Raw genomic sequence first — 24,241 nt, 5'->3', positions numbered from 1 at the left:
GTGGCTTGTTTAAACCACAGCAGCCTCACTGTGACCAGCTGTTCCTTCAGAGGGGACAATTACAATGACCCTGAAACACAGCGCTCATTTGAAATGTGGCAGGGTGCAATAAAAAAGAAAAAAACTGCAGGAAAGCAAAGTCGCCCAGGTCATCCTTAAAATAAAACAAATAGCAATGTTCTTTTACCTACACAAGCTGCAAAAATGTCGGATTTGTGGAACAATTGCATTTGGAGTAAAACAACAACAACAATTGAACGGTGACATTAATGCAACAGATTAGCATCAGTAAGAGATATTGCACAATGATCCTCCATGTCACTTTTCTGTTAGTTGTCCTTGGGTAAATTACCAGCTCCATCCGTACTTCTCTTTAGTTGACCTTTGACCCCACGCCCTCTGTGGGCTGATAAAAAACGTTTTATGAAGTCAATACTGCATATATCTCAATTCAAAAACTCATTTTCTCCCACAGTGGGCTGGCTGTGCTGCTGTGAAACACACCCATACCCAAAACAGAGCAGATTTTTTTTGTAGTCTGAGCTGCACTCAGACTTTCTTTTCAGGGATTATTGAAGAGTGTCTGAAACCTGTAAACAAATATTATGAAACATCTTTAATACAGCTGAGAAGATTTGCATATCAGTGCCTCTGTTCCTCTTCCTGCAGCTAAAAAAAGGATGAAAACTCTGGAGGAGTACACACCAGTCTCCCACATACTCACAACAGTGAAGAGTTGGACAGGATGCTGAAGGGCCCGTTTCCTGTGCAGCTGATGTGTGAGTGTCTTCACAGCTCAATCCTCAGCTCATCTCTGCTCTTTAGTTTTTGATTTGTGTGTTTTTGTGATGCTGATTCTCTTGTATTTAAAGCCCTCCTGTGTGTCCCCGGCACTTAGCACATGACACTCCAGCGTGCCCTCGTGATTGTGAATGAGGGTCTCTGTGTCGGCGTGTGAGTAATTCAGAGTGTTCCCCGTGACTTTTTGAGTACTCACCTGGAACAAATCCTGTAAACGGAGCCCCCACTCCACAGCCTGACTCACCTGGCCCTCGTCAGCAACGACACCCTCATTACACGCCACTCATCTGGATTTAAATGCCACGCTGCCGCTATGTGACAGCTTCAGGGCGTGACATGATTCCTACATACAGTCAATGTGATCACCGCTGTCATGTCAGGTGTGCTTTTATAGAGGAGGAGCTATGTGACATATCTTCATCAGAAGTGTCTCCATTCAGTACCTTTTCTTTCTTGTCATTTAAAGCCCAAGTCTTTCTCACATGAGAATTTAAATTCAATTCAATTCAACCTTTACTTATACTCGAAAGATCATTGAAGAGAAACCCTGATTTACAATGACATCAAGTCATTACAGAAATAATTAGAAAACAGACATTAAATCAAAAAGAAAAACAGGGGACAGATAAATACAAGACTTTTAAAGTCAGTCTACAAAAGTCTAAAATGTACAAAGATAATTAAGTGAGTACAAATAAACACACTTATGTAAAACAGTTACAAACAGAGATTGGGAGGCTTAAAATCAGGTTTCTAAATCAGGTTAATTTCCCTCAAGAAGATGCTGTATATTGTTCCAAGAGTCCGCTGCATAATAAGAAAAAGCAGATTTTCCCAGTTCCGATCTGACTCGAGGAACATTCAGCAGTAAACGTCTTGAGGAACGTGTGTGGTAACGCCCAGTCGAGAGATGTATGAGTTCTGTCAGGTATGAGGGTAATGTTTCTGAGAGAGCTTTATAAATAAAAAGATGCCAGTGCATATCATGTCTTTCTGTTAGAGATGACCATCCAACCTTGTTGTACAAGATACAATGATGTGTATCGATTACACGCAATCAACATCAAGTCTTACAGTTTAGGATGTTTGAAGACTTTACAGTAGAGATATAAATGTTTATACTGACAGGTGAGGTTGCCATACCTGGTCAGAATGCTGCTCCACAAATATGTCTGTCAAATGATCAAAAACGTGTCATTTTTGTTTTTTGAGATCTTTCTGAGTCTCACAACAGGCAGTGACTCTGGGACATGCCGTATCATTTTAGAGTACTATGAGTTGTTTGATTGATTGCATTGCAAAAGCCAAATCCAATTTCAATTTAAACATAAAAGCAACTGAACCGGAATCAACAAGAGACTCAATGTTTTTCTTTTTTTTCATTTATTTGCACTCTGAAAATTCAACTCACTACTTATTTTCGCCTAAAGTTCTCACATTTTGTCAGAATATTTGCAGTTTCATTTCATATTTCTGTGACAAAAGGCAAAACATCCGCACGCTGTCCAGCTCTCAGCTGTCGAAAACATTGGGAGCTGAACAGTACCTGTCATGTCCTGCATCTGTAAGCATTTTGTCTGGATGTTGCACCAGTAGATTTTTGGTTGAATTTTCCAGAGACACACATCAGATCGTTGAGGAAAAGCAATCATGTAAACATTCAAAGAACTCTGTTTCATATAAAGCTGCAGTCAACTGCTTAACTGTGCAGCTAATCAACGTCATTTGGGTATCATAGTGCACAAGAATTCCCAAAAGGGTCAAAACTTTGCTGCTTCATAACTTGAATTGTTCTATTCAAATATTTGGATTTGAAATCATTAACGGACAGCCCATTGAGATGCATCATCTGGTTTACAGGGGGCCTCCAGTATTGGCAGCGTGAAGGACACACTTTACATTTATAGAAGCCACTAACAGAAAAAACAGTGAAGGACTCCTGTCAACTTTTAAAAAAGGAAACAAAAAATATGAACATATGTCCTTCTGTGAATATTGACATTGAAACACACACCTGTCAGGTTGATACATGTGTCTCACTGAGAGAGAGAGACAGGAAGTTTAAAACAGCTTCTGATGCAATATTCATCTCACGCAGTTGGTATTTTGAATTTTCAGCAGCTGGTACCGTCAGCGGCCCCCTCCTAAGGCAGGGAGGAGGAGGAGGAGGGGGAGGAGGTGGAGGAGGAGGAGGTGGAGGAGGAAGAGGAGGTTGATGAGGAAGGGGAGGAAGAGGAGCAGGAAGAGGAGGAAGAACAGGAGGAGGGGGAGGAGGTGGTGGTGGAGGAGGAGGAGGTGGAGGAGGAGAGGAGGAAGTGGAGGTTGATGAGGAAGGGGAGGAAGAGGAGCAGGAAGGGGAGGAAGAACAGGAGGAGGGGGAGGAGGTGGAGGAGGAGGAGGAGAAGGAGGAGAAGAAAAAGAAGAGGGAAAAAGGAGGAAGAAGTAGAAAAGAGGAGAGGAGAGGGAAGAGGGGCCCTGTCCTGAAACAACACACACAAAGCTCCGGCTGTTTACATCTCTTTTGGCACGTCTGAGGCTGTTTCCATGGCGACGGGAGTAAAGATAGTCGGGATGTGTCAGAGATACAGTGCGCCGAGCGCTGCTTGATTGCTGGACGTGAGCTGAAGAATGAACAAGTGGAAGTGATTCTCTGTTATCTCAGCTCTGAACGCTTCTGTTCTATGTTTGTTTTTGTTTTTTTTCACTCTCGCTGTGAAATGACATTTACAGCCACAATGGGCATGATGCTATTACTGAAGCACCACCTGTGTCGTTAGACTAAATGATCAAGTGCAGCTACAACTACCATCTACTGTGACTGAGGCGCTGCACATATTGCTGAATGAAACCTGCTGTTTGTTTAAGCACAAGTCACTGAAGACTCCTACAGAGACTAAGACACTCCTCACATGTCTACTTATAATACCAATAACATACTTTCTTTAAGTTCATTATGTTAGCTGTATGCGACCACTTCTCCTCATTGTTTTTGATACACCGGCACTTCACACACTGTTGGGAGTTTGTCGTCACATCACATATTTCTGTGAGAGTTCAGAAAAAAGAGTTCAGACGAAGCAAAGAAAGAAACCATCAGAGTTAAAAGATAAATAGTTTATGTGAATCTGTCACACAGCATTTACCTTCACTCTATACACATTGTTTTGAACGTGATATACAGTATGTCATCTCGTTTTTTTCTTTACAGTTTGACATAATGTTTTTTTTTTTTTTTTTCAGCATGCACTTTAGAAGGCCAAACAAAAGGCTCCACAAACACAGACTCCAAACTAGATTTTTTTTTCCTCACAGTAAAACATACAAAAAACATGAACTCTGGGTCGAAAGCCTGACACGTTTGAGGACACAATGGCGAAGCACAGCATCAGACTACCAGGACGTTCACAGGTTTAGAGCAAAGTTTACTCCACAGTAAGACACAAAAATACATGTTCTGGATCCCCCCCAAAAAATAAACACGTGTTTTTTTATTCAAGTCACAACGTCATCCTAGAAATACACAAAGAATGGTTCCTCTTTGTCGAGTCAAAGAGTAAAGCAGCGTGTGTACTACACGAGGAGGATTGTGGGTACAGGGGTGACAGCGAGCTCACTGCGCAGGTAGCACGTTGGACCACCTGTCAGTGCGTTCTGTTGTCCGTCTCGTCTCTGCTGAAATCACAGTGTGCATCGGCGCTTTGTGTTGTCGGGTGCTTTTATTGCAAATCCGATCTGATTGTTTGGGATGATGGGATTGCTACCGTGCAGATGTAGCCATTCTAGAAGCCCCGCTTTTATAACTTGGAAAACTTCTGCTACACTTTTGCTTGCCCCCCACAAGCAAAAGGGGGGGGGGGGGGTGTAAAGTTTGGAAGAATTAAGTTATGCAGCTTTTTTTTTTTTTTTTTAGCCACCAGGAGTTTTATGAGGAACATTTTGGTAAGTATAATTTGGTTTCTGCAGCACAAATGCAGGGTCGTTGCATGTTGAATGCACAGGCAGGGCGAGGAGAGGGACTTCTACAACAGCGACTGCACCACAAGGGGGGGGTCTCGTTCGTGTTTGTGCTAAAACTTCCTGGAACAAGTGAGACCAACAAGTCCACTCATTGGTTACCGCTGACCTGGCCTTTCAACCTGCACATCTTACCCTGGAGTTTAAGGATACACACACACACACACACACACACACACACACACACACACACACACACACACACACACACACACACACACACACACACACACACATTTACACACACGGTAGAGCAATTCACCTACTGAAAATTACCAAGGAAACAAAAGCAGAGATGACCATGATGTCACATTTATTCAACTCTCTCTATACTGTATATACTGTTTGTTAGCTCATATGTGAATACACTCCATTTTTTAAACACAAAGTGCCTCAACTGATACATCTTAATACACTTATTGCGAGGAGGGAAACCACAGCAAGAAAAGTGATTTGAGTGTAACCGACCACCTCGTTACCTGACTCGCCATCAACAGACAGATGTGTGGGCGGAGCCGCTCGGCCCCAATGCGCTGTGTTCATCGTCGTATTTACAGGAGCGATATCTATACAGTCAAATAGTCTCTTTTTGAACAACGTGTCCAGTTTGTTTTGCTCTTTTGTTTTTCTCTCCAAAGTTCCAAAAGAAAAAAGAGAAACCAGGTAAACGGTGAATGCTTCTTAAAGTCCTCCCAGGATTTCATCATGATCGTTAACGTTCCTGCTCTCTGAGGCGTCGGCTGGGCGGCCGTCAGTCTGTCTGTCTCTGTCCTCGTGTCCTCAGGAGTGGCTCCGCTGTGAGGGTCCTCATACTGATGACTTAATCCCAGGGTCATTCAAATAGGAAAAGAACTGTCTAAATAAAATATAAAGACATCTCTAAATATCAGAAATGCATGATCTGTGACTGCAGAAGAACTCTCCATGCACACACTGGCAGTTTTTTAATGTGCACAAAAATGAGAACACAATACAAATCCGTTCCCTTCAGCATGTTCCCAATGTTATAAAAGCGCTTCATGGTACAGGTGTGATAAGGGGGGAGTGTTTGAAATAATTTGGTATACAGACAAAGAGAAATGTTTTGCGAGGAGCTTCTTTCTTTTTAATTGTTTGACTTTTTTTTTTTTCAGAGCTACGTGTAAGATGCATCTTGCTGGGAGCCAGTTGCTAAGCAACCGTCTGCTACCGGTATAGACATACAGTGGAGATGGGTGAGGCACATGGCAGCATGGTTTAATGTCTGCTGTCCCACACCTGTTGGTGCTCAGAGGGAAACGTTATGTCTGCCATGAACAATGTGAATGAATACTTTGGGTGTAAAATGAGGTTTGATATGAGACTCTGTTCAAGAAGAATTCAGGTAAGTGTTTCTCGTTTGGGGGACTTGAGAGCAGTTAGTAGCCCTTGGTGAGAGATGGGTTAAAGTGAATCTGTGCAGGTTTAAAGAGAGGAAGTGGAAAGAGTTATATCATAGTTGTTAAATAGTTTGGTAACACTCAGGAACACAAATCCAACATTCACAAGTTTCTTTTGACACGCATGACAGTAACATGTTGGCTCTTTGTTAGTCAACATAGTGAGGACATTAAAATGCATTATTCTGCATGTTCATGATCTATGTCTCTTAAGCCATTAACTCAGAGTTCTCCTGATTGGACATGAGATTTAGGGACGTAAGGTTTTAATTCCTTAAAGGCAGGGTTGGTCATTTTTTTAATGATTTTGAAAGTAGCATTCCCTCAGTGCACTGTCTGCACCCACCCCCTCCACTCAGTGCTCCCTCAAAAGCCACGCCCCCTCACTTACAGGCAAGAGCGTCGTTGCTCCAGAAGTGGACCTCAGCTCCTCTCTTTCATTGTGTAGAAATGACGTCATCTCATGTTTCATTCAACGGTAAATAAACACTCAACTTTATCATAATACATGCAAAAAAAATAATAACTTACTACTCACGACGGCCAACGACAAACTCGCAGTGTAAACTCCATAATCGGTGACGCACTTTGAGTGTGGGCCAGTGATTGCAAGGGGTAGAGAGCGAGCAGGGAGGCTCTGATTGGTTCATCAGATTGGTACCTCGTGGCAGACATTGGTTGAAGTTTTTGAAGGCTTACAAACTGATACAGATTACTGATTTTCTATCGTCCTTTTTCAGAGTCATCTTTAAAAGTGTATCTGGAGAAAATGACCATCCCTGCCTTAAAAAAAGCAGCACGACTACTGGCTTCAGGCTGCATTCATGCAATGTTGGCAAAATATGAGTAGCCCTGTTGATATTCTGGACACAACAGATTCAAAGAAATGAAGCGAGTTAGCTGTTCTCATTGTGTTATATGCTGCACACAAACTAACAAGCAGCTCCTTCAAGATTCTTACAGGAAACTTTAGGCGTCTCTAATCAAAATCTCAGACTCACAGAATGCATAAATGAAGCAGATGTAGCCACCATGTTGACACTCACTGGTTGACCATCATTTTGAAGCCAAGAGTTTGTAATTTTGGCCGCCATCGTCTCGATTTCCTGTGCACAGAAGTGACCATATTTGGACATAATGGTTGAAAAGTCCACTCTAAGTGTCTATCCAGGTTGACGTGAAGCCCCGCCCTAAAACAGTCATCCTTCATCATCTATTTGACTCTGAATGGGATAAAAATGGGAATCCATTTTTACTTTTGATTTCTCTACTTCATGAAGCCCATACTTGGCAAAAAACAACATCATAATTCCTGGATAACTTCATAAATATAATGAGTAATTGGGAGGTGACACTGACTCTCAGTTAATGGCAGAGTAGTTGTAGACTAATCAACTGATCATGCAGAAAAAAGCATTATTAAAAGCCTAATAATGACTAATTAGGAGCTAATATGCTACTTATATACATGCTAATAAACTCCTAGGTCATGGTTAATCTTTGTTAAGTGTTACCATTGTTAAGTGGGAATTATCCAGGGATGTAAATGCTACAAAGCACACCTCTGGATGTTTTAATGCCTGTCTGGGATAACTGAACCACCCCAGATTATAAGCACACTAACATTTATAGACATTTGAATTCATTAGAAGAAAACAAAAGGGGGAGAGCGAGAGGCACTGCGATGTGACCCCCAGAAGGTTTTTACCTGTCCAACATGGCAGTGCCTCCCTTCTAATCCATTAAGACAGAACGCTGCTCTCTGCTGTGTGTGTGAAACCAGTACAGACAACCTCTCTGCAGTTATCTGTGAGCAAACAACCAGAGACACAATAGCTTCGGTTGGCACTCCCATCAAAGGAAAGAAAAACATACAGGAGGAGGGGGAGAAAGTTAATCGAAAAAATAGCAGCAGATGAACGAAAGACCCCCACATGCAAAGAGAATGAACACCCAGCTGGTGCTTTGTGTTTTTTCAGTCTCCTAGGTGGATTGTTGGTGAAGGCCGATGGCAAAATGAAACACGATAGAAGCCCCTAAACCCCCAACATAATAACATTAGATTAAAAAAATACTCCTTATGGATGTGTATGTATTGTCGAGGCCTCGTCCCCTCTCCACGCGGCCTGCAGACGATGGTCACAGGATGATCCCATGCAAACATGAGCGGGGGCCCAGCAGCAGGTGAAGAGTGACAGACGTGTGAACGTGTGTGTGAGTCCAAAAACACACACACTCCTCCTGAAAGACAAATCCTCCTCCCCCTCCTCCCTGTCTCCATCCCAAAAAATAAAACAAAACCAGAGTCACAGTCGCATGAGGTTTTAAAATGAAGTGACATCTCTCTTTCTTTTTGTGGAAGCACTTTTTTTTTTCTCAAAGTATCTAAATATAGCAACATCTAAGATCCCTGATTAGTAATGTGTCCTTTATTAAACGTTATGGCTGCTACCGCTGAAGCCACCAGTCGGAGTTCTTTTATTGCAAGTCTCAAAAAGTAGGATAACAACGAGCTGAAGGGAACTCCAGGTGACACAGGAGGGATGACTGAAGCTAAGCTAAGCTAACATGTTCCTTCATGGAAAAACAGGGTGAGAGGTGAGGAGTTAGCCGAAGCTGCTAACAGGAGTCTCAGCTACAAAGTACTCATCCACTAGCCACAATATCGAGAGGAGTTGAGGTGGGTGGTGTGTGTGTGTGTGTGGGGATAAGGTGTGTGTGTGTGTGGGGGGGTTTAGGCCAATGTGGCGGAGTGCCAGACGTCTCACAGGATGGAGGGGATGGGGGAGCGGGAGCGCCGCAGGGGGCACGGTGATCCGTACGGCGAGGTCACAGGCGACACCCTCAGGGTGTTACCAGCAATGCCCGCTATGTTGTTTAAGCTCCGGGATTTCTCATAGCCTTCAGATGGTGGGGGGGGTGGGGGGGGTGGGGGGGTGGGGGGGCGATACAGAGTGGTGGTTGAGGTGGAGGTGGAGGTGGTGCAGGAACAGGACATGAACACACACAGGCAGGCAGGCAGGCACGCAGGCAACGATCCGAGTCCGAGCCAGCCGAGTCAACCGAGACAAGACAGGAGACAGGAGTGAGACAGAGCAGCAGAAACAAAGTGTACGCTGAGAGCACAGCACTGTTCCACTGTCGGAGGCAGAATACAATCAGAGAAACAGGGTGTTCTCAGAGGGAGAAATTACCTGATTGGCTGTGTTATTCATGAGTGGGTAGAGCCAAAGAACTACTGTTTCTCTTGCTAGAGATGCATCCAATTTATATTAAAACTTTAATAAGGAAACACTTCCCACAGACAATACAAAGTCATCCTAAGAGACACGTTTTGAGTAAAGGTGCCAGATGTATATGTGAAGATAAGCACAATACGTTTTAGAGATGGATACAATTCACATATAGACAATATTGTAAATTTAAACAGTGCAAATAAATGATTCTTAACTTTTGTACACTCATTGTGCATCGATATTGCATCTCTATAACTTTGCAAAGGTTCTCTGTTGGCTTCTTTCTTAACCAAATAACATTAACTCAAGAGTTTTTTTTACATTGTTGCACATTTTAAAAACAGTTTCTGAGCTGCTGCGAAGCTCTGCAACAGTTGCTGCAGACAGTATTGAGTAAGTAAAGGTGGTGTTCTGCTCGACAAACTACTTGAAGATTTTTTTTTTTTTTAACAAACAACATTATTCAAGAATTTCTTTTTCATGCAGTTTTAGTGCAGCTTCGATGCTCTGCTACATGTGCTGCAGACACTGCTGCAAGGCCGGTAAAGAATCGAGTCTGAGCGTCTTCTGCAGGACCAACATGAGGAAATCTTTCTAAATTAACAAAAGCATTATTGTCTGCAGACAGATTGTTTATATTACAGTTGACTTAACACTTTATTCTAATACAAGGCTGCGACATTCAGAGCCTCTTACATTTGACCATGTTTGCTTTTTTAATGTATTTTTGTATTTTTCTTTGTGTATGTCCTGCCTTGCTCTTAGGGCTCTTATTGGAAACTGTCTGTGACCAGGAAAGATTCACATCAACATCCAATTGATTCCTCGACTAAAGTTGAACGTGAGCTTGGACTAAGCTAAGCTAAGTTAAGCTGAGAGAAATGGCAGCATTTAAAATAACAAAAAAGCTCAATCTGTCTCGGCTGTGTCTTAAAAACAGGAGATCACATCTTCCAGTTTGTAATTATGAGCAGCTGAGCAGGGGAATGATCTGCATCAGCTCTCTGGTTGTAAGTGTGAGTCGAGCAATGACTCACACAGCCGCTCAGCAGAAACGTCAAACAACCTGCAACAAAGTGGCTGCAGGGCAAACACGACTGACTGACAGTAACATTCACAGGAAATCCATTCTAATGATTATTTAATGGATTCAGCTAATCTTTAAAGGAGGTTATTACCAATTAGTTCTCCCTGGTTCTACTTCATTAGACGCATTGTGCTCAGTATCACTCCTGGATGGAATGGGAAGATGTGCTTTTCCTGCTTTGATAGATAAACATGTCTGCAGAGTTAAAGGTTGGTTTGACTCTGAAGGTAAAAGATGTCTCTTATCTTCCCCAGCTGCAGTAAATATGTTTACGTTTGTTTGTTTTTTATTTAGAGGAAACTGTTTTGCCTTTAGCCTCTTTTTACACCTCTGTGAATCTTTCCACAAAATGTCAATCTGACTAACTCACAGGTAGAAATAAAACGTGGAGCCTGATGTGTGCCTGTATAGATGGCATGTAAAAGTAGATGTAGGTCCTGTGATGTCACCAAGTGGTATCTAAAGAATAGTTTTGAAGTCTCAAATGTTGTATTTCTGATCTGAATGGATTATGGATCAGCTGTGAGAAACTGTTTAGAGACTTTGAGTCTGATCAATATGGAATAAATGGAATACCTGTTTCAAATGCTCATTCACATTGAGACACTTATTCGTTGAAAATAAACATCCATCATCATACATATTAAGATCAACAACATGCACATTAAATATCAGATATAACAGGCAGTTTATATATGGAGTATCAACTCAGACTGGAGCTTGCACATACTGATGATGATGAGGATGATTACAAAAACCTTCATCAATCTGTATAATCACACTTTACAACACTTCATGTGATGCACGCTGGCCGAATTAGCATTCAGTCAAAGTAAACAAGCAACAAGCCCAAGCAGCCAGATCATTAATGGAGCGTGCCAATCAGCCGGCGTAAACACTGATGAGGAACAGCGAATGGAAAACATGACCTCATTACCATTCTACAAAACGGCCTCGGTTTGTTTCAGGGGCGAGGTGTGAATTAAAGCGGGGCGGTTTCAGAAACCAGCCGAGCAGCACAACAAAGGGGCAGCCTGTGGGTCCACGCCAACAGGATAGCAGGGACTAGAAAGGACCTGATGTTTTATGCATTAGCGGCGACTGTAACGGCCAACTGAAGCGGGCGGAGACGATGCACAGCTGCTCGGCCGCCGGCGTTGGGAAAACAAGACTGGTTGGTTATTCGCCTGAATAAATGTTGTATTTCATTTTTCATTTTTTTTAAACCAGTAGGAATGTTTAGTTAAATCCTTGATGTATAAATCTCTTCCTATTCTATATTATATTCTTATTATCATTTTTATATTCTAAGTGCTTATTTATGTATCTATTCTTATATTGTTTTATTTGCTTTGATAACCTGCTGCTGTAACACCACAATTTACCATTTTGGGATCAATAAAGTAATTCTATTCTATTCTATTGAGACGGCCTGGAGAGACCACCATGGACTACATCCATTTAGGGGGACTGGATGTAGTCCATGTCGACAGTGGTAAAATCTGCTAGTCTATCTCTATATCAACAATTAAGATTAAGTTTTATTCTATAGTTCTTTAAGAATGAAAGGTATCCCTGAAATAAGTATCATCTCTTTATTTGTTAAGGGTAAATCAAATTCAATATAAAGGGAGCTAATTGTTTGATAGCTCTGTTTGGGCTACTGTAGTGAGAACACTAGTGAGCAGGACATTTAGATTCACTTCTGATAGAAGGTAATTATCCGAGGCTTAAAGCTTTCACATTACAGTGCAGATTAGGTCGATTTTGCCTGAAGAAGCCTGAGATAAAATGGAGGATTTAATCCAACAACCACGCTTCAGGCCTCACACAGAGTCTAAACATTTTCATAATGTGGTCAAGAAGAGGCTGATAAGGATTTCTCGTCTGCAGGGAGCGCCTCTGAAATGAGCCGCTGTGTGACCTCATTTTCTCCGCGAACAGCCACGTTTATACCTTTATAGTTCCTGACTTTTTTTTTTTTTGCCTTTGAACACGAGGAACAGGCACAAGGCTTTCTAGTCGTTCAGCAGACATCACAATGACCTTTATCTTGGGTCAAAGTGTTGTGAAGGTCGAGCTTTTTTCATGGGTCTGACCTTTCCGTCGAGACATTGATACAAGACTGCCATGACCAGCAGGCGCACCCCGAAACCCTACGACTACTCTGACAACAAATTTATGAAGACACAGCGTGATTATGAAAAATGGGAACAGGATTCAGGTCAACCACTGACTTCTTCATTAGTAAATAAATAAGCACAGCTGCACTTCAAGACGGGCACACACGGTGTGAATCTGAGGCCGTTTCTGAACTGATTTTGAAGTCGGGCTGAATTTCAGCTTCGATCTCACATCCTGTATCAGCAGAGTACACAGCGACATGACAACCAATCACGGCCCTATCAGTATGTAAGTTTTGTCAGATGACCACATAGGCCATGTGTGCCTTTGCTTTTCAGTCACACAGTATAATTGCAGAAAAGGATGACCATAGCAATGTGTAATTTAGAATACTATACAGATGATGTGTGTGTGGTTTTTTTTCTTTGTCTTTTTCATGTATATTTTGCATTTTGGGTACATTATGTATAAATATATATATATATATATATATATTTCTTTCTTTTTTTCTGTTTGGTTGTAGAGTGGGATGGGGGTAGGGGGGTACTGTTCTTCTTTGTTAATGTTTCAGTTCAACTTTCAATCTGTGTGCCTTTCTTATATGTTTTTTTATATTTTGAGCCTTGGGTTCATTAATTTTGGTTGAGGAGACCGTAACGCAAGGCTCCAAATGTTTTACCAAAGAAAACTCAGATTTTTCCCCCAACTAAATAGTAGCTGCTGTTGGCCTCTTACAATGAAGAAGTCAGTGGATAAGTCGATATTTTTCAGGGTCGATGGGATTCAAATGTGTTTCTCTAACCGTTTAAACTCCTCTAAGTGTCAGATAGTTAAAAGTTCAGCTGGTGTATCATCACCGGAGGGGCTGATGATACACTGGTGATGCTGTTTAGGAGCTGTAGACGGACAATGATCCTGGAATCAGCCAAAAAACGGGTCAGGCATTTATTCAAGTGTTTCCAGGCAACAGGAAAACATGAATAAATTGCAGAGAAAGCAGCAGTTCTGAGTCGGCTGCGTTAACACTGTTGATCCTCAGAACCGCCTGAACAACAGTTTGTCACTGCAGAGAGCGGTGACAGCAGACACACAGGTTACATTACCTGATCTGACTAGGCCTGAACAAAGCGCCTTCCCCCCTCCAGGGATGTTGGTGTCCCAGTCGCTACGGATACGGATCAGCTGATGAGGATTCAGACTGATGTCTCTGTTCTCAAGATCTTTTCTTAAAGGGTAAATCCAGCAGCTTTAAACCGGAACCTTCTTTTGACGTATTTCGAATTCCAACAGGTGCAACATTTTTTTGGAAAAAAGTAGGGTTTCTTCAAACTTCAGCTGGCAGCAGCAACTAAGGCTTTAATGGCTGCTCAGAGCAAATGTACCTGATCAAAATGTCCACTTAAGTTCTTGTTTTCTTGTTGTTGCCACTGACAGGCTCAGGTTGTAATTTTAGGTGTCTGATAAAATTGTTGTTCAAAGCCACCAGACTCCATTGACAAAAACAGTGATTTCTATTTTTGCACAATGTGGGACTTACTGGAAGTTGTGAAATACCACAAACTAACTGGCTGATTGAGGCCTCACTAGACCAGCTAGTCCCATGTTCTGCAAGGTTTAAACAGCCGTTCGTCTCAATGGAGTCTGGTGACTTTAAAGAGATCGAAGTAATGGGTATTTCTGGTTTTAAAAATGGGATCTGATGACCTACAATAAGAATCTGAGGCTGCCTGTGTCAAAAACATCAACAATTTTAGCAGATGTACTGAATAAGTCGGCGCATTTATTGTCACAGGGGTCACAGCCCGCTCTGAGGCTGCCAGCTGAAGATCTCTACTGAAACAAATCCAAAAACTTGGTGTACCTTTTAGTCATTCTAGCACCAAACATGCAAAAGCAAGGCATTATAAAAAAATACTGGATCCCCCTTTAAAATAAGAAATGCTCTGACATGTGTCATCTCTATGTTTGTAAGAAAAAGTCAAAGATTTTAGCTTCTCTGACTGTCGATTCAGAAAACATTCAACACACTGAAAAAAAAAAGTGTTCACAGAAAATCCCTTCCCCACACTTATAAACGATGACTAATGAGTTCAAAATGAATCATTTTAAATGCACAGCAGCAAGCATGAATTTCAGAATGACTCTGTAAGACGACTTAAAAGACTATTTTCAATAAATGACATGATCTATTAATCTGTTTCTTTAAAGCTTGTCTTCAGATACACAGAAAGGCTGGTGAGTGCAGTTACCTGTTTTCCGTAGCCCTCCGTCTGCAGGGCAGGTGTAGTCACTAGCAGCGAGCAGGAAGCACGTTCCAGTGCTCCTGCGGTCCTGTTCCCGGTCGCTGGACCTTCGCATGGGGACCCTCTCCTCTGGGGACAGGGTCAGGTCACTGCTGCAGTCTGCTGACAGAACTGTGAGAGGACAAAGGTGAACTCATATCCAGTTTCTTTCATTCAGAAAGGTTATCATAATGTCAAAAAGTTTTTTACCTTCAGATTCAGTGATAAAAAAAGGGCTCAGGTGATGAATCACCTCACTACAGCAGCTTTGTTTGTAACATTTATTGAACACAGTAACTGAATAATGACATCATATGATAACGATGTGTTTAAATAATTTCCCTCCTTCCTTGGACTCAAGTTGCTAAGAAACTAAAAGTACTTCCTTTCCTCCAGTCTGGCTTTTAGCCTTGTGCAACTTTTACTGTCAGTGAGATTTCTCTGCTCACACAAACCTTTCTTCAGTGGGAGTTAGTCTGAGCTCTTCGTTGTGTAATATTTCTGATTTGACTTCAAGAATAAAACAAAGTCAAACCAGACAGATGGCGTTCTCTGTGTTCTGAGATGTATAAATATAATTGGCTTTGTTTGACTTGGTATTTCCTGTATTTTGTTAAAGTGTTGATGTAAAAATTCTCCAACATCACCATTTAAGAATCAACATGTTGTCTTTAAGTCATAGGAAAAGCAGATTTGGGGCCCGTGTCCACAAAGGACATTTTATGCACTGGCAGTGTACATATCGATACGAAACCAACGCTGCTCAGTGTTTTATTGTTCAGGGCTTATCATCCTAATCACAAAATACAAACGACATCAGATGTTTTTGTCGCTGCGTTCTCACTTCAACTTTTGGACACTACCGCGCTCATCAACCACCAACCAATCTAAATAAAGAAGGGGAGTGACCTCTGATATCAGCTTTGTCAACAACAATGGGAAGTATGGACTAATCTTACTCGTCTTTTAGAGGGTACAATTTACAGGTCAAGAGCTACTGCTAATGCCATGACACGATTAGTTTTGCCCCGGTCAGTGGCTACAGCCATCCAGCCTTACGCTGCACTATGACCCGAAAGTAAACAACAGTCCAGTGGAAGAATGGCACCCTGTAGCGCGGCGCAGTTTAGCCGTGTTTTCTATCTCTAAAATGTTGATAAAGTCATGTGTAGACTGGTCAGGTAAAACTGGCATATCGACCCGAGCGATGTATAACCACACTTAGCAAGGAGGACTGAAGGCTGGTGTTGTTAGCAATGCTAACGTTAGCCACGCTCGGCAAACCTATGTGACATTGTTTACAGACGGCCAAATTCAACCCATAATGCACTACTTTTTGGTTAGCTTCCCTTGATTGTTCCGGAATGCGTTCTAATTTACAGCGAACCCAACTCTGGTGCACTTGGAAGTTTTTAAGCAGACCAGAGTTCGGTTCGGAGTTGGTTTGAGCATTCACACTGCGCCAAACCAAACAAACTATTTGACAAAGTGCACCAGAGTTCATTTTAAACGGACCGAACAGCTATAAGGTGTGAATGCACCTTTAAACTAGTGATGTTTAATTTTAATACACATCATGTCGTGCATTTTTACCTTTTACTGAATTAGCCAAAATATTTTTAAAAAGTAGCTAACAGTAGCTAAATATAAATTCAGGATAAATCCAAATTCAAATAAATCGTAACCTAATAGGTAAAACATTTTTCTCACAATCTGACGGTGTACATTTTAGCTGCCTGTCAACACCGCTGAATTGTTGTGGTGAGGAAAAACATTCACCCTGGGGAACAATGAATTGAAAATGTGCCTCCCAGTGGGATATTCTCAGGAGTGTAGAGTCAAAGCAGAGGAAGGGGGGGGGGGTTGTGGGGGGAGGGAATAAGTGAGCTTTTCTGGGTGACAGGGGAATAACAGTCACGGCAAACATCAGACAGCCTCCCACATTAAAAAGCCTCAAGCAAATGTCACATGCACGGCCATGCAGGACAAAGGTCAGATGGAGTGTGGAGCTCCGCTGGATGACAAAGACAAACTGTTTTCATGAGAGCCAATGAGACATTGTATAGCAACAGAAATCCTCCTTTACTAGTGGGATACCTGCATATGAAATAAAATAATTGGGTCATAAAACAAGAAATTAATCAATTCTTCTAACAAGTAAAGCTATAAAAAGCTGTTAACAGAAAAGAAATGCAGAATCCCCAGTACAGAAAAGAGTCGAATTGTTGCATTGGATGCCATATTCTAATGTAACGCCTCTCAGCTTGTAAAAGTGGATCTGCATCTCCAAGCTCCTCAATAAACTCTGTTGGACGTGGAGTTATTCTCCAAAGATTGAAAGTAAAGTGGCAGTTTAACAGCTGACGATGTCCATTGAGATGATGGAATACGCTATGAATAACATAAATGTGGCTCTTTATGAGTTCTTAATGGTTTCTGGATGACAGCAGTGGTCTAAGATTCAGGAGAATGCTCTACAGCGGGCTGCTTGGGCAATACAGGCGTGTAGGATTAATTCATTTTTTGCTGAAGGTGTTTAAATGGTTCATATTCAGTTAACAGAAATAATGATGGCAGTTTTCCCATTGAAACTCTTGGTTATTTTTTAAAAACATAAATCAGAGATGTAAAACTGGAAATTTAGCTTTTCATGAAAATATTTAGATTTTTGTTCAACAGCAACCATCATTAACAGATTTAACCAGTAGACACAGCAGCTAGCCAATTAAAGCTAATAGTAGCTTTACAAGTTACAAACTACTGACATCCGAACTCTAGGACTGTATCACAACGAGCATATCTTTTACTAAAGGACAAGAAGCTAGATGAGCTTCAGACATCTATCACTAGTCCTAGAAATGCAGAAACATCACAGTTGATGTCAATTTATGAGCAAGTTTTTTTTCCTTTAGATCCATTTCAAATCATGTTTTTGTCTTCATCCAGTTCAGCCTGTAAATACTGTTTTTATCATCTCCAAGATTCTCCATAAGCTCCATTGGACATGGAGTTATTCTCCAAATATTGAAATTAAAGTGGCAGTTTAACAGCTGACGATATCCATCGAGATAATGGAATACGCTATGAGTCGGTCGTGTCTTAACTGTAAGGTCGAGGGTTTGATCCCCAGCACCTGCAGCAACATGTCCCATGTGTCCTTTGGCAAGACACTCAACACCAAATTTACTTAATTCTGATCACACTTAACATAGCATCTGCTGCCATCAGGGTGTGAATGTGTAGGTGTGACCTTTGAGTAGCCAGAAGACTAGAAAAACGCTATACAAGCTCAAGTCCATTTATCATATCTATACATACCGTTTTTAATCTACTAATATATTTTCTTTTTGAGCTATTACTAAACAGTTCCTTCTCTATTTGCACTATGCTGATCGGGATGATGCGTCGCTGTTTTATTGTCTTGCACAACAACAGCAACTGTAATCTTAAACTGTCAAGTTGGTATTCTTTTTAAGGTACGCTCTGACACCTAAACCATCCGTGGGATGCACTTGATGGTTACCTACATTAAAAACTGGCTCAAAGGTTAAAAGTTTCTTAGAAAATTTCAGAATCCTTTACCAGTTGGTGTCCTATTTACAGCACAAGTAATGCTAAGTAAACTGCATTGTTTTTGCATTGCAGTGTTGGGCCAAAATATTGTTTTAAAAAAACCCCTGTTTGGCTATTTTCATTCATTTTTTCCGTATGGTTTGTTTTCACATTAAACATTTTGTCTTTGGTTTTGGCAAAAAACACAGCACATTAAAATACCTTTTAACCCACATAGAAACTGGGAGGCCTCTTACAATAACATTGAAATTAATCTATCAGATATGAATTGGAAGCATTCATGTTGAGACATGATGCATACGCTGTAAGGACAATCAGGGGACAAGTAACCTAGCAGATAGTATATTTTAAATGATCTCTAAGGAAATCACAGAGATGACAATTCTGTGTGTGCACTTGGTTCAGGCATGAATTATTCTATCTTTATTAGATGTAAAACTCTGAGACCTCGTAAACAAATAGTCTGTGATGAGTGCACATCTACCCTCAGGAACGTCTGCTCTACAATTCAAAGGATGTCAGTCTACGGGGGTCAACACAAGTTTCCATCAATATCAGATGTGTAAAGAGTAAATTACTAACATGGGCCAAGAGGGAAAAAAACAGCCACATACAGTCCAAACAACAATCTCTACACATGACTGAATTCTTATCAGCATGGGCTATTTCACACCACCATCTCCCTCCCTTAACACTCTTTCTGCATTTCACTGTGGCAACCAGAGACCAAGGCTGAGAGGCAAAAGAGCTTCAGTGGTGGAGCTGCAGAGTCTCAAGGGGAAAAATATTCCACGTGTGAGTGGGTAATCTGACAAATGCACACTGTTTTCTAAATGAGATGGGGTCCCTTATGGATTCTCATCCCTTTCACTTCCATATGATAAATAATAAGGGGACTTAGGCGCTTGGTTTCCAAAGTGCAGAAGTCCCTTCAACCTTTATTTAATGGCCAGCAGGGGGCTTCTCCAGCTGCTGCAAAAAGAAGATTGTACAAAACCAGATAGAAGAGGGACCCTACCTCTCAGTGGATTTATGATAATACATTTTACATCTACCTGATGAGTTCATGGTCTCAGTATATTAAAATCTTCTTCTACACAGGATACGGTTCATTTAGTAAATTATGATTCCATGTGGAGTCATTAGATAATAAATGCATAGACTGTATAAAACATGGACATAGTCTCAGTACCATTTAGTTTCTGATGTGGCCTTGTGCAGCCCAACGATGGCGGTCGCCATATAGGAAATGCTACCTCAACCCAACTATGGATCAATCTAGAAACAGGCAAAGTGGTGGAGCTCATGCCTTAAGCCTCCTGGTGAAAACTTACAACGTGTGCACCTGTCAGTCAACTCAGCCAAGCCCCTTATTTTGCTCCCCAAATTCATTTTTTGAACCAAGCTGTAAACATGTTTACTTCTGCTGTAAAAATGGGCATTTTAAGACGTGACCTAAAGGTGATTCCATGGTTTTTGAAGCCAGCCTCAAAAGGACATTCAACTAACTGCACTCTTCTGAACTTTCGCATTGAGCTTGTTTTTTGACATCGGATGTTGTGACTTGTTTGCTACCACTGTGGCACTCTGTTGTAGCAAAGCGTCCACCTTGTCTTCCAAATATGGTCACAATTTTACAGTAAGTACTGTCTACACCTGTTCTTTTTGTAAGGTGCCATGTGATTGTTTTTTTGTGATTTGGTGCCACATAGAAGGAAAATAGAAATTGTACATTCTTACCTGAGCGATTGCGTTCTAGTACCCTGGTCCCTTTGACGTGACAAAGGTCCCCTTGAGTGCTGTTGCAGGTGGTGTTTAGATCAGCTTTGCAGTAGGAAGGGGAGCCTCCCTGCACCACTTGAGGGATGTGTTTCTTCCTCTTCTTGGGCAGCTTCTGCTTGGCCATGGCCAGAGAGTAGTACATCCCAAAGTTATTGACAATAACAGGCACAGGCATGGCTATCGTCAGCACACCTGCCAAGGCGCACAACGCGCCCACAACCATGCCCGACCAGGTCTGTGGATACATGTCACCATAGCCCAGTGTTGTCATGGTCACTACAGCCCACCAGAAGCCAATGGGGATGTTCTTGAACTTGGTGTGGAGGCTAGCAGTGGGGTCATTTGGCTTAGCACCAATTCGTTCGGCGTAGTAGATCATGGTTGCAAAAATTAACACTCCCAACGCCAGAAAGATGATGAGCAGCAGGAATTCATTGGTGCTGGCACGTAATGTGTGGCCCAACACCCTGAGCCCCACAAAATGACGCGTTAGCTTAAAGATACGCAGGATACGAACAAAGCGCACCACCCTGAGGAAACCCAACACATCCTTGGCAGCCTTTGAAGAAAGGCCACTCAGCCCTACCTCCAGGTAGAAAGGCAGGATGGCCACAAAGTCGATGATGTTGAGAACACTCTTAACAAACTCCAACTTGACCGGGCAGAAGGTCACGCGCACCAGGAACTCGATGGTGAACCAGAAAACACACACGCCCTCCACGTACGTGAGCGCAGGGTCAGTTTCGATCTCGTACTGCGGGCCTGAATCCGGCACGCTGCTGTTCCGCACAAGTTCAGTCTTGTTGATGATGGTGTTAAAAGCCTCATGAGTCTCCAGACAGAAGGTGGTGATGGAGACCAGGATGAAGAACAAAGATGCAAAGGCAATGAACTACAAGAGAGGAAGAGAGAAACAGAGATAAGTTATCATTTTATAAATTACATTTTCTTTTTTTTAACAGTTTGAATGTTGACATGCACAATGATGGCCCGGAAAATCGTGTACACCAAGATCAATCAATGTATTTGCTCTTGAGAAGGAGAATGAACTCAGACAAGTTAAATTAACTTGCCTCAATCTGGACTTGGACTCCAGAGAGAGGAGCAATCTATTATCAAGAACAACAAATAAACAAACACTTCCCCCTTCGCTCTTGGTGGGATTGTAACACGGGAATGTAGATGCAGTCAGATTTCATTTACCGCCGCTGATACGTCTGACAGTAAGCAGTTGTGCCAAGAGGAAATTGGTCTAACCAAGCAACCAAGTACACATTCAGAATCAAGAGAGATTGGAAGAGAGTATTTATTCTTGTTGTATTTATTTTGTGCTTTTGCAATTCAGGCAACAGTCCTGTCTATTTGGGCCCCCAGACTGCTTTAAAGATATATTTTTGAGCTTTTTGTGCCTTTAATGGAAAGATAGGACAGTGGATAGAGTCGGAAATCAGGGAGAGAGAGAGAGAGAGAGAGTGGGGATTGACATGCGGGAAATGGGACATAGGTGGGACTCGAACCAGAGCCGCACAAACACGGGTATTTCTTGTTATAAAAATGTATATGTACTCAGAGGCACTTCTTGTCAACCGGCATGGCCGTCAACTGCTTGCGGCCCACGACCAGTAGGGGGCCCCTGAGGGCTCACACCAAAGCAGTGGCCCAAAATGTGCAAATTTTGCGTTGACAGTAGGAAACCTCCCTAAGGGGCCCCATCTGACAGCACCTACTCTTATTGCCCTGCTAAGCATTGCATGCATTGTTGCAGTGAAAACCAAAGCTTGTCAGTGAAAGTAAACAAAGAAAAATGAAGAGGAAGTATACATCATTAGGAGAGAAAAAAGAAAGAGGAAAAAAAAGAGGAAGAGGAGTAAGCGTTGGGAAACTGGCAGACATAATGGTGATGAACGCTGGTTTGAGGGCCCCCAGAATTATTTTACCCTAGGGCACCACCAGACTCTAGAATCACCACTGTATGTTTTTTTGCATGTATATAGTCAAGTCTTTACTTTGGTTCCAATCACGTTTTGTTTAACTTTCTTTTTTTCTTCAAGCTCTCTTGCTTTTTCCTTCCCAGGTCAGACCCAGATGCTTGTTTTCCAGCCAGATTAGGAATCAAGGGCAGAGATGGAAGCAGATATGGATAGAACATTTTGAATCCCAATTCTGTTTCCACACAATTTGATGCTTTCAAGGTCTGGGTCCCCAACAGTGATGGAGTTCAGTTTCTTGCAGCTGTGAAAGTTTACTCAAACTTTTTGAATCAAAGTAATGATGCTCTTTTGCAGAACACACTGCCAGCACCATTCTGTCATCTGCAACACTGTCTTAATCTATTTTTGTGTCTCAATATAGAACACAACACACTGTTACCACATTAAATTGGCTCAGAATGAAAACCATCTTTTCTCACTCGTCCCTCCTTGAGTCCGAAAGTCAAAGTGAGATAGAGACGGAGACCCCTAAATAGTCCTCTTGGGTGCTGTTTGGTAACCCTTTCCACACAGGAATATAGGATGCAATATACTCAACAAGGCAATCAGGAAGAGGCAGGGGGACGTCATGGAATATTTGATTTGTTAAACGTTACCAGAAACAAAATGAAGAAAGGGATTTGGAAAAGAAAGCTGCAGTAAGAAAACAGCATGAAACGTTTTAAAGCTATGACAGAAACATGCATTACAGCATTAAGAGATTGCTTTTGATACAAAGCCTTTTCATGTATGCTTCAGATCTAAATCCAAAAATAAGCTGTTTAACAGAAATTGAGGGTCCTGATCTTTGGTTGGCATAATGAAAGCATGTTTATAAACTGCAGTTGAATCTACCAACTATTAGCTGATGACTCACAAACAGATTGTATTTACTCTTGCTAAACACATCTTGTTTTGTTTGGGTCTGCTTTTTTTGCAAAGTGTTCATCGAGCCACCTGTCGGGAGCAGAGCTCACATCCAGCCTTTCTGCTGCCCTGGAAGAAACTTGGACAGAATTTGCAAACATCCACGGCTTCCTCCGAGACGGAGCAGCTTTCCATACTACGCTCCTTCTCCACCTTCCTCCCACAATCCGTCCACTGGTGCGCTCTGCCTACTGAGCTCTAAAGAAGTTATTTCACACCTTGCCTTGTTTTCAGATTGCATGACTCACACACTCAAAATATATCACTGCCACTATTTGGGTCGCCCCGCACCTGAACTGTGTGTGCACTCACTCTGCTGCTGTTAGCATTCACTCTCTCTGCGTATTATACATCTCTTTAATGTCCTCTAAGTCACCTGCTGATTCACTCACACAGTTTCAAAGGAACAATGTTGTAAAATGAGTTTGACGAGGTTACTCAGCATCACTCTGCAGGTTTAATAACACTGACCATGTTCCAGTATCTTTGCATCACTGTGGGGTTACCATCTAACGCCTGGACCACATTGACTTCCTGATGTGCACTCATTCATCATGGAACATCTGGCTTTTAAAACTCTTTTAAAGCATCCTGGGTTCCACCAAAACACAATAACTACTAAGAAATAAGGACAGCGATACACCACCGCTGTCTGTATTCTGGAGGTTAAACTACTCAAACCACATGAACATCTGTCGAGATAATCTGTTGAACCGTCAAATAAAATTGTGACTTTGTAAGTTTTGTTGGAAAGTGAACCAGTCCTAAGATTGGCCCGATTAACTTGTAGTGTGCAACCTGCCTTTACATGTTTGCAACAAAAAAAAAGGTATTTTATTCCACATAATCTGATCGGGTGCATTTCAAGGATTATATGGCAGCCATTGCAGCCTGACTCAAGCCTGCTGACTGAAGAGATTTACTTTAACTATTTTAAAGCTATTCACTCCTTTAAGTCAACAAGAGCCAAAAGCATTAAAAATAGAACCAAGGTCTTAAAACGCTGGAATCCCCCTATCACTACATC

General features: G+C 41.8%; 1 protein-coding gene across 4 annotated transcripts in view; it reads right to left on the bottom strand.

The window, feature by feature from the left end:
- Nucleotides 1–4,957: 4,957 nt before the first annotated feature.
- Nucleotides 4,958–24,241, bottom strand: part of kcnc2 (potassium voltage-gated channel, Shaw-related subfamily, member 2) — a 96,680-nt gene continuing 77,396 nt past the window's right edge. The window contains exons 2-5 of one of the 4 annotated variants that reach the window (XM_065951325.1): nucleotides 20,276–21,209; nucleotides 14,930–15,094; nucleotides 7,942–9,134; nucleotides 4,958–5,671 (exon numbers count right to left, since the gene is read on the bottom strand). In XM_065951325.1, the coding sequence (XP_065807397.1) occupies nucleotides 8,998–9,134; nucleotides 14,930–15,094; nucleotides 20,276–21,209 (1,236 nt within the window). In that variant the 3' untranslated portion in view covers nucleotides 4,958–5,671; nucleotides 7,942–8,997. Of the gene's footprint in view, nucleotides 5,672–7,941; nucleotides 9,135–13,168; nucleotides 13,846–14,929; nucleotides 15,095–20,275; nucleotides 21,210–24,241 lie in introns of those variants that run through there. The other 3 variants (XM_065951326.1, XM_020647151.3, XM_065951327.1) reach the window with 3 other exon arrangements.

The sequence above is a fragment of the Labrus bergylta genome, chromosome 23 (assembly GCF_963930695.1).
Source record: "Labrus bergylta chromosome 23, fLabBer1.1, whole genome shotgun sequence".
Lineage (NCBI taxonomy): Eukaryota > Metazoa > Chordata > Actinopteri > Labriformes > Labridae > Labrus > Labrus bergylta.
This window is presented reverse-complemented; position numbering and strand designations above follow the sequence as displayed.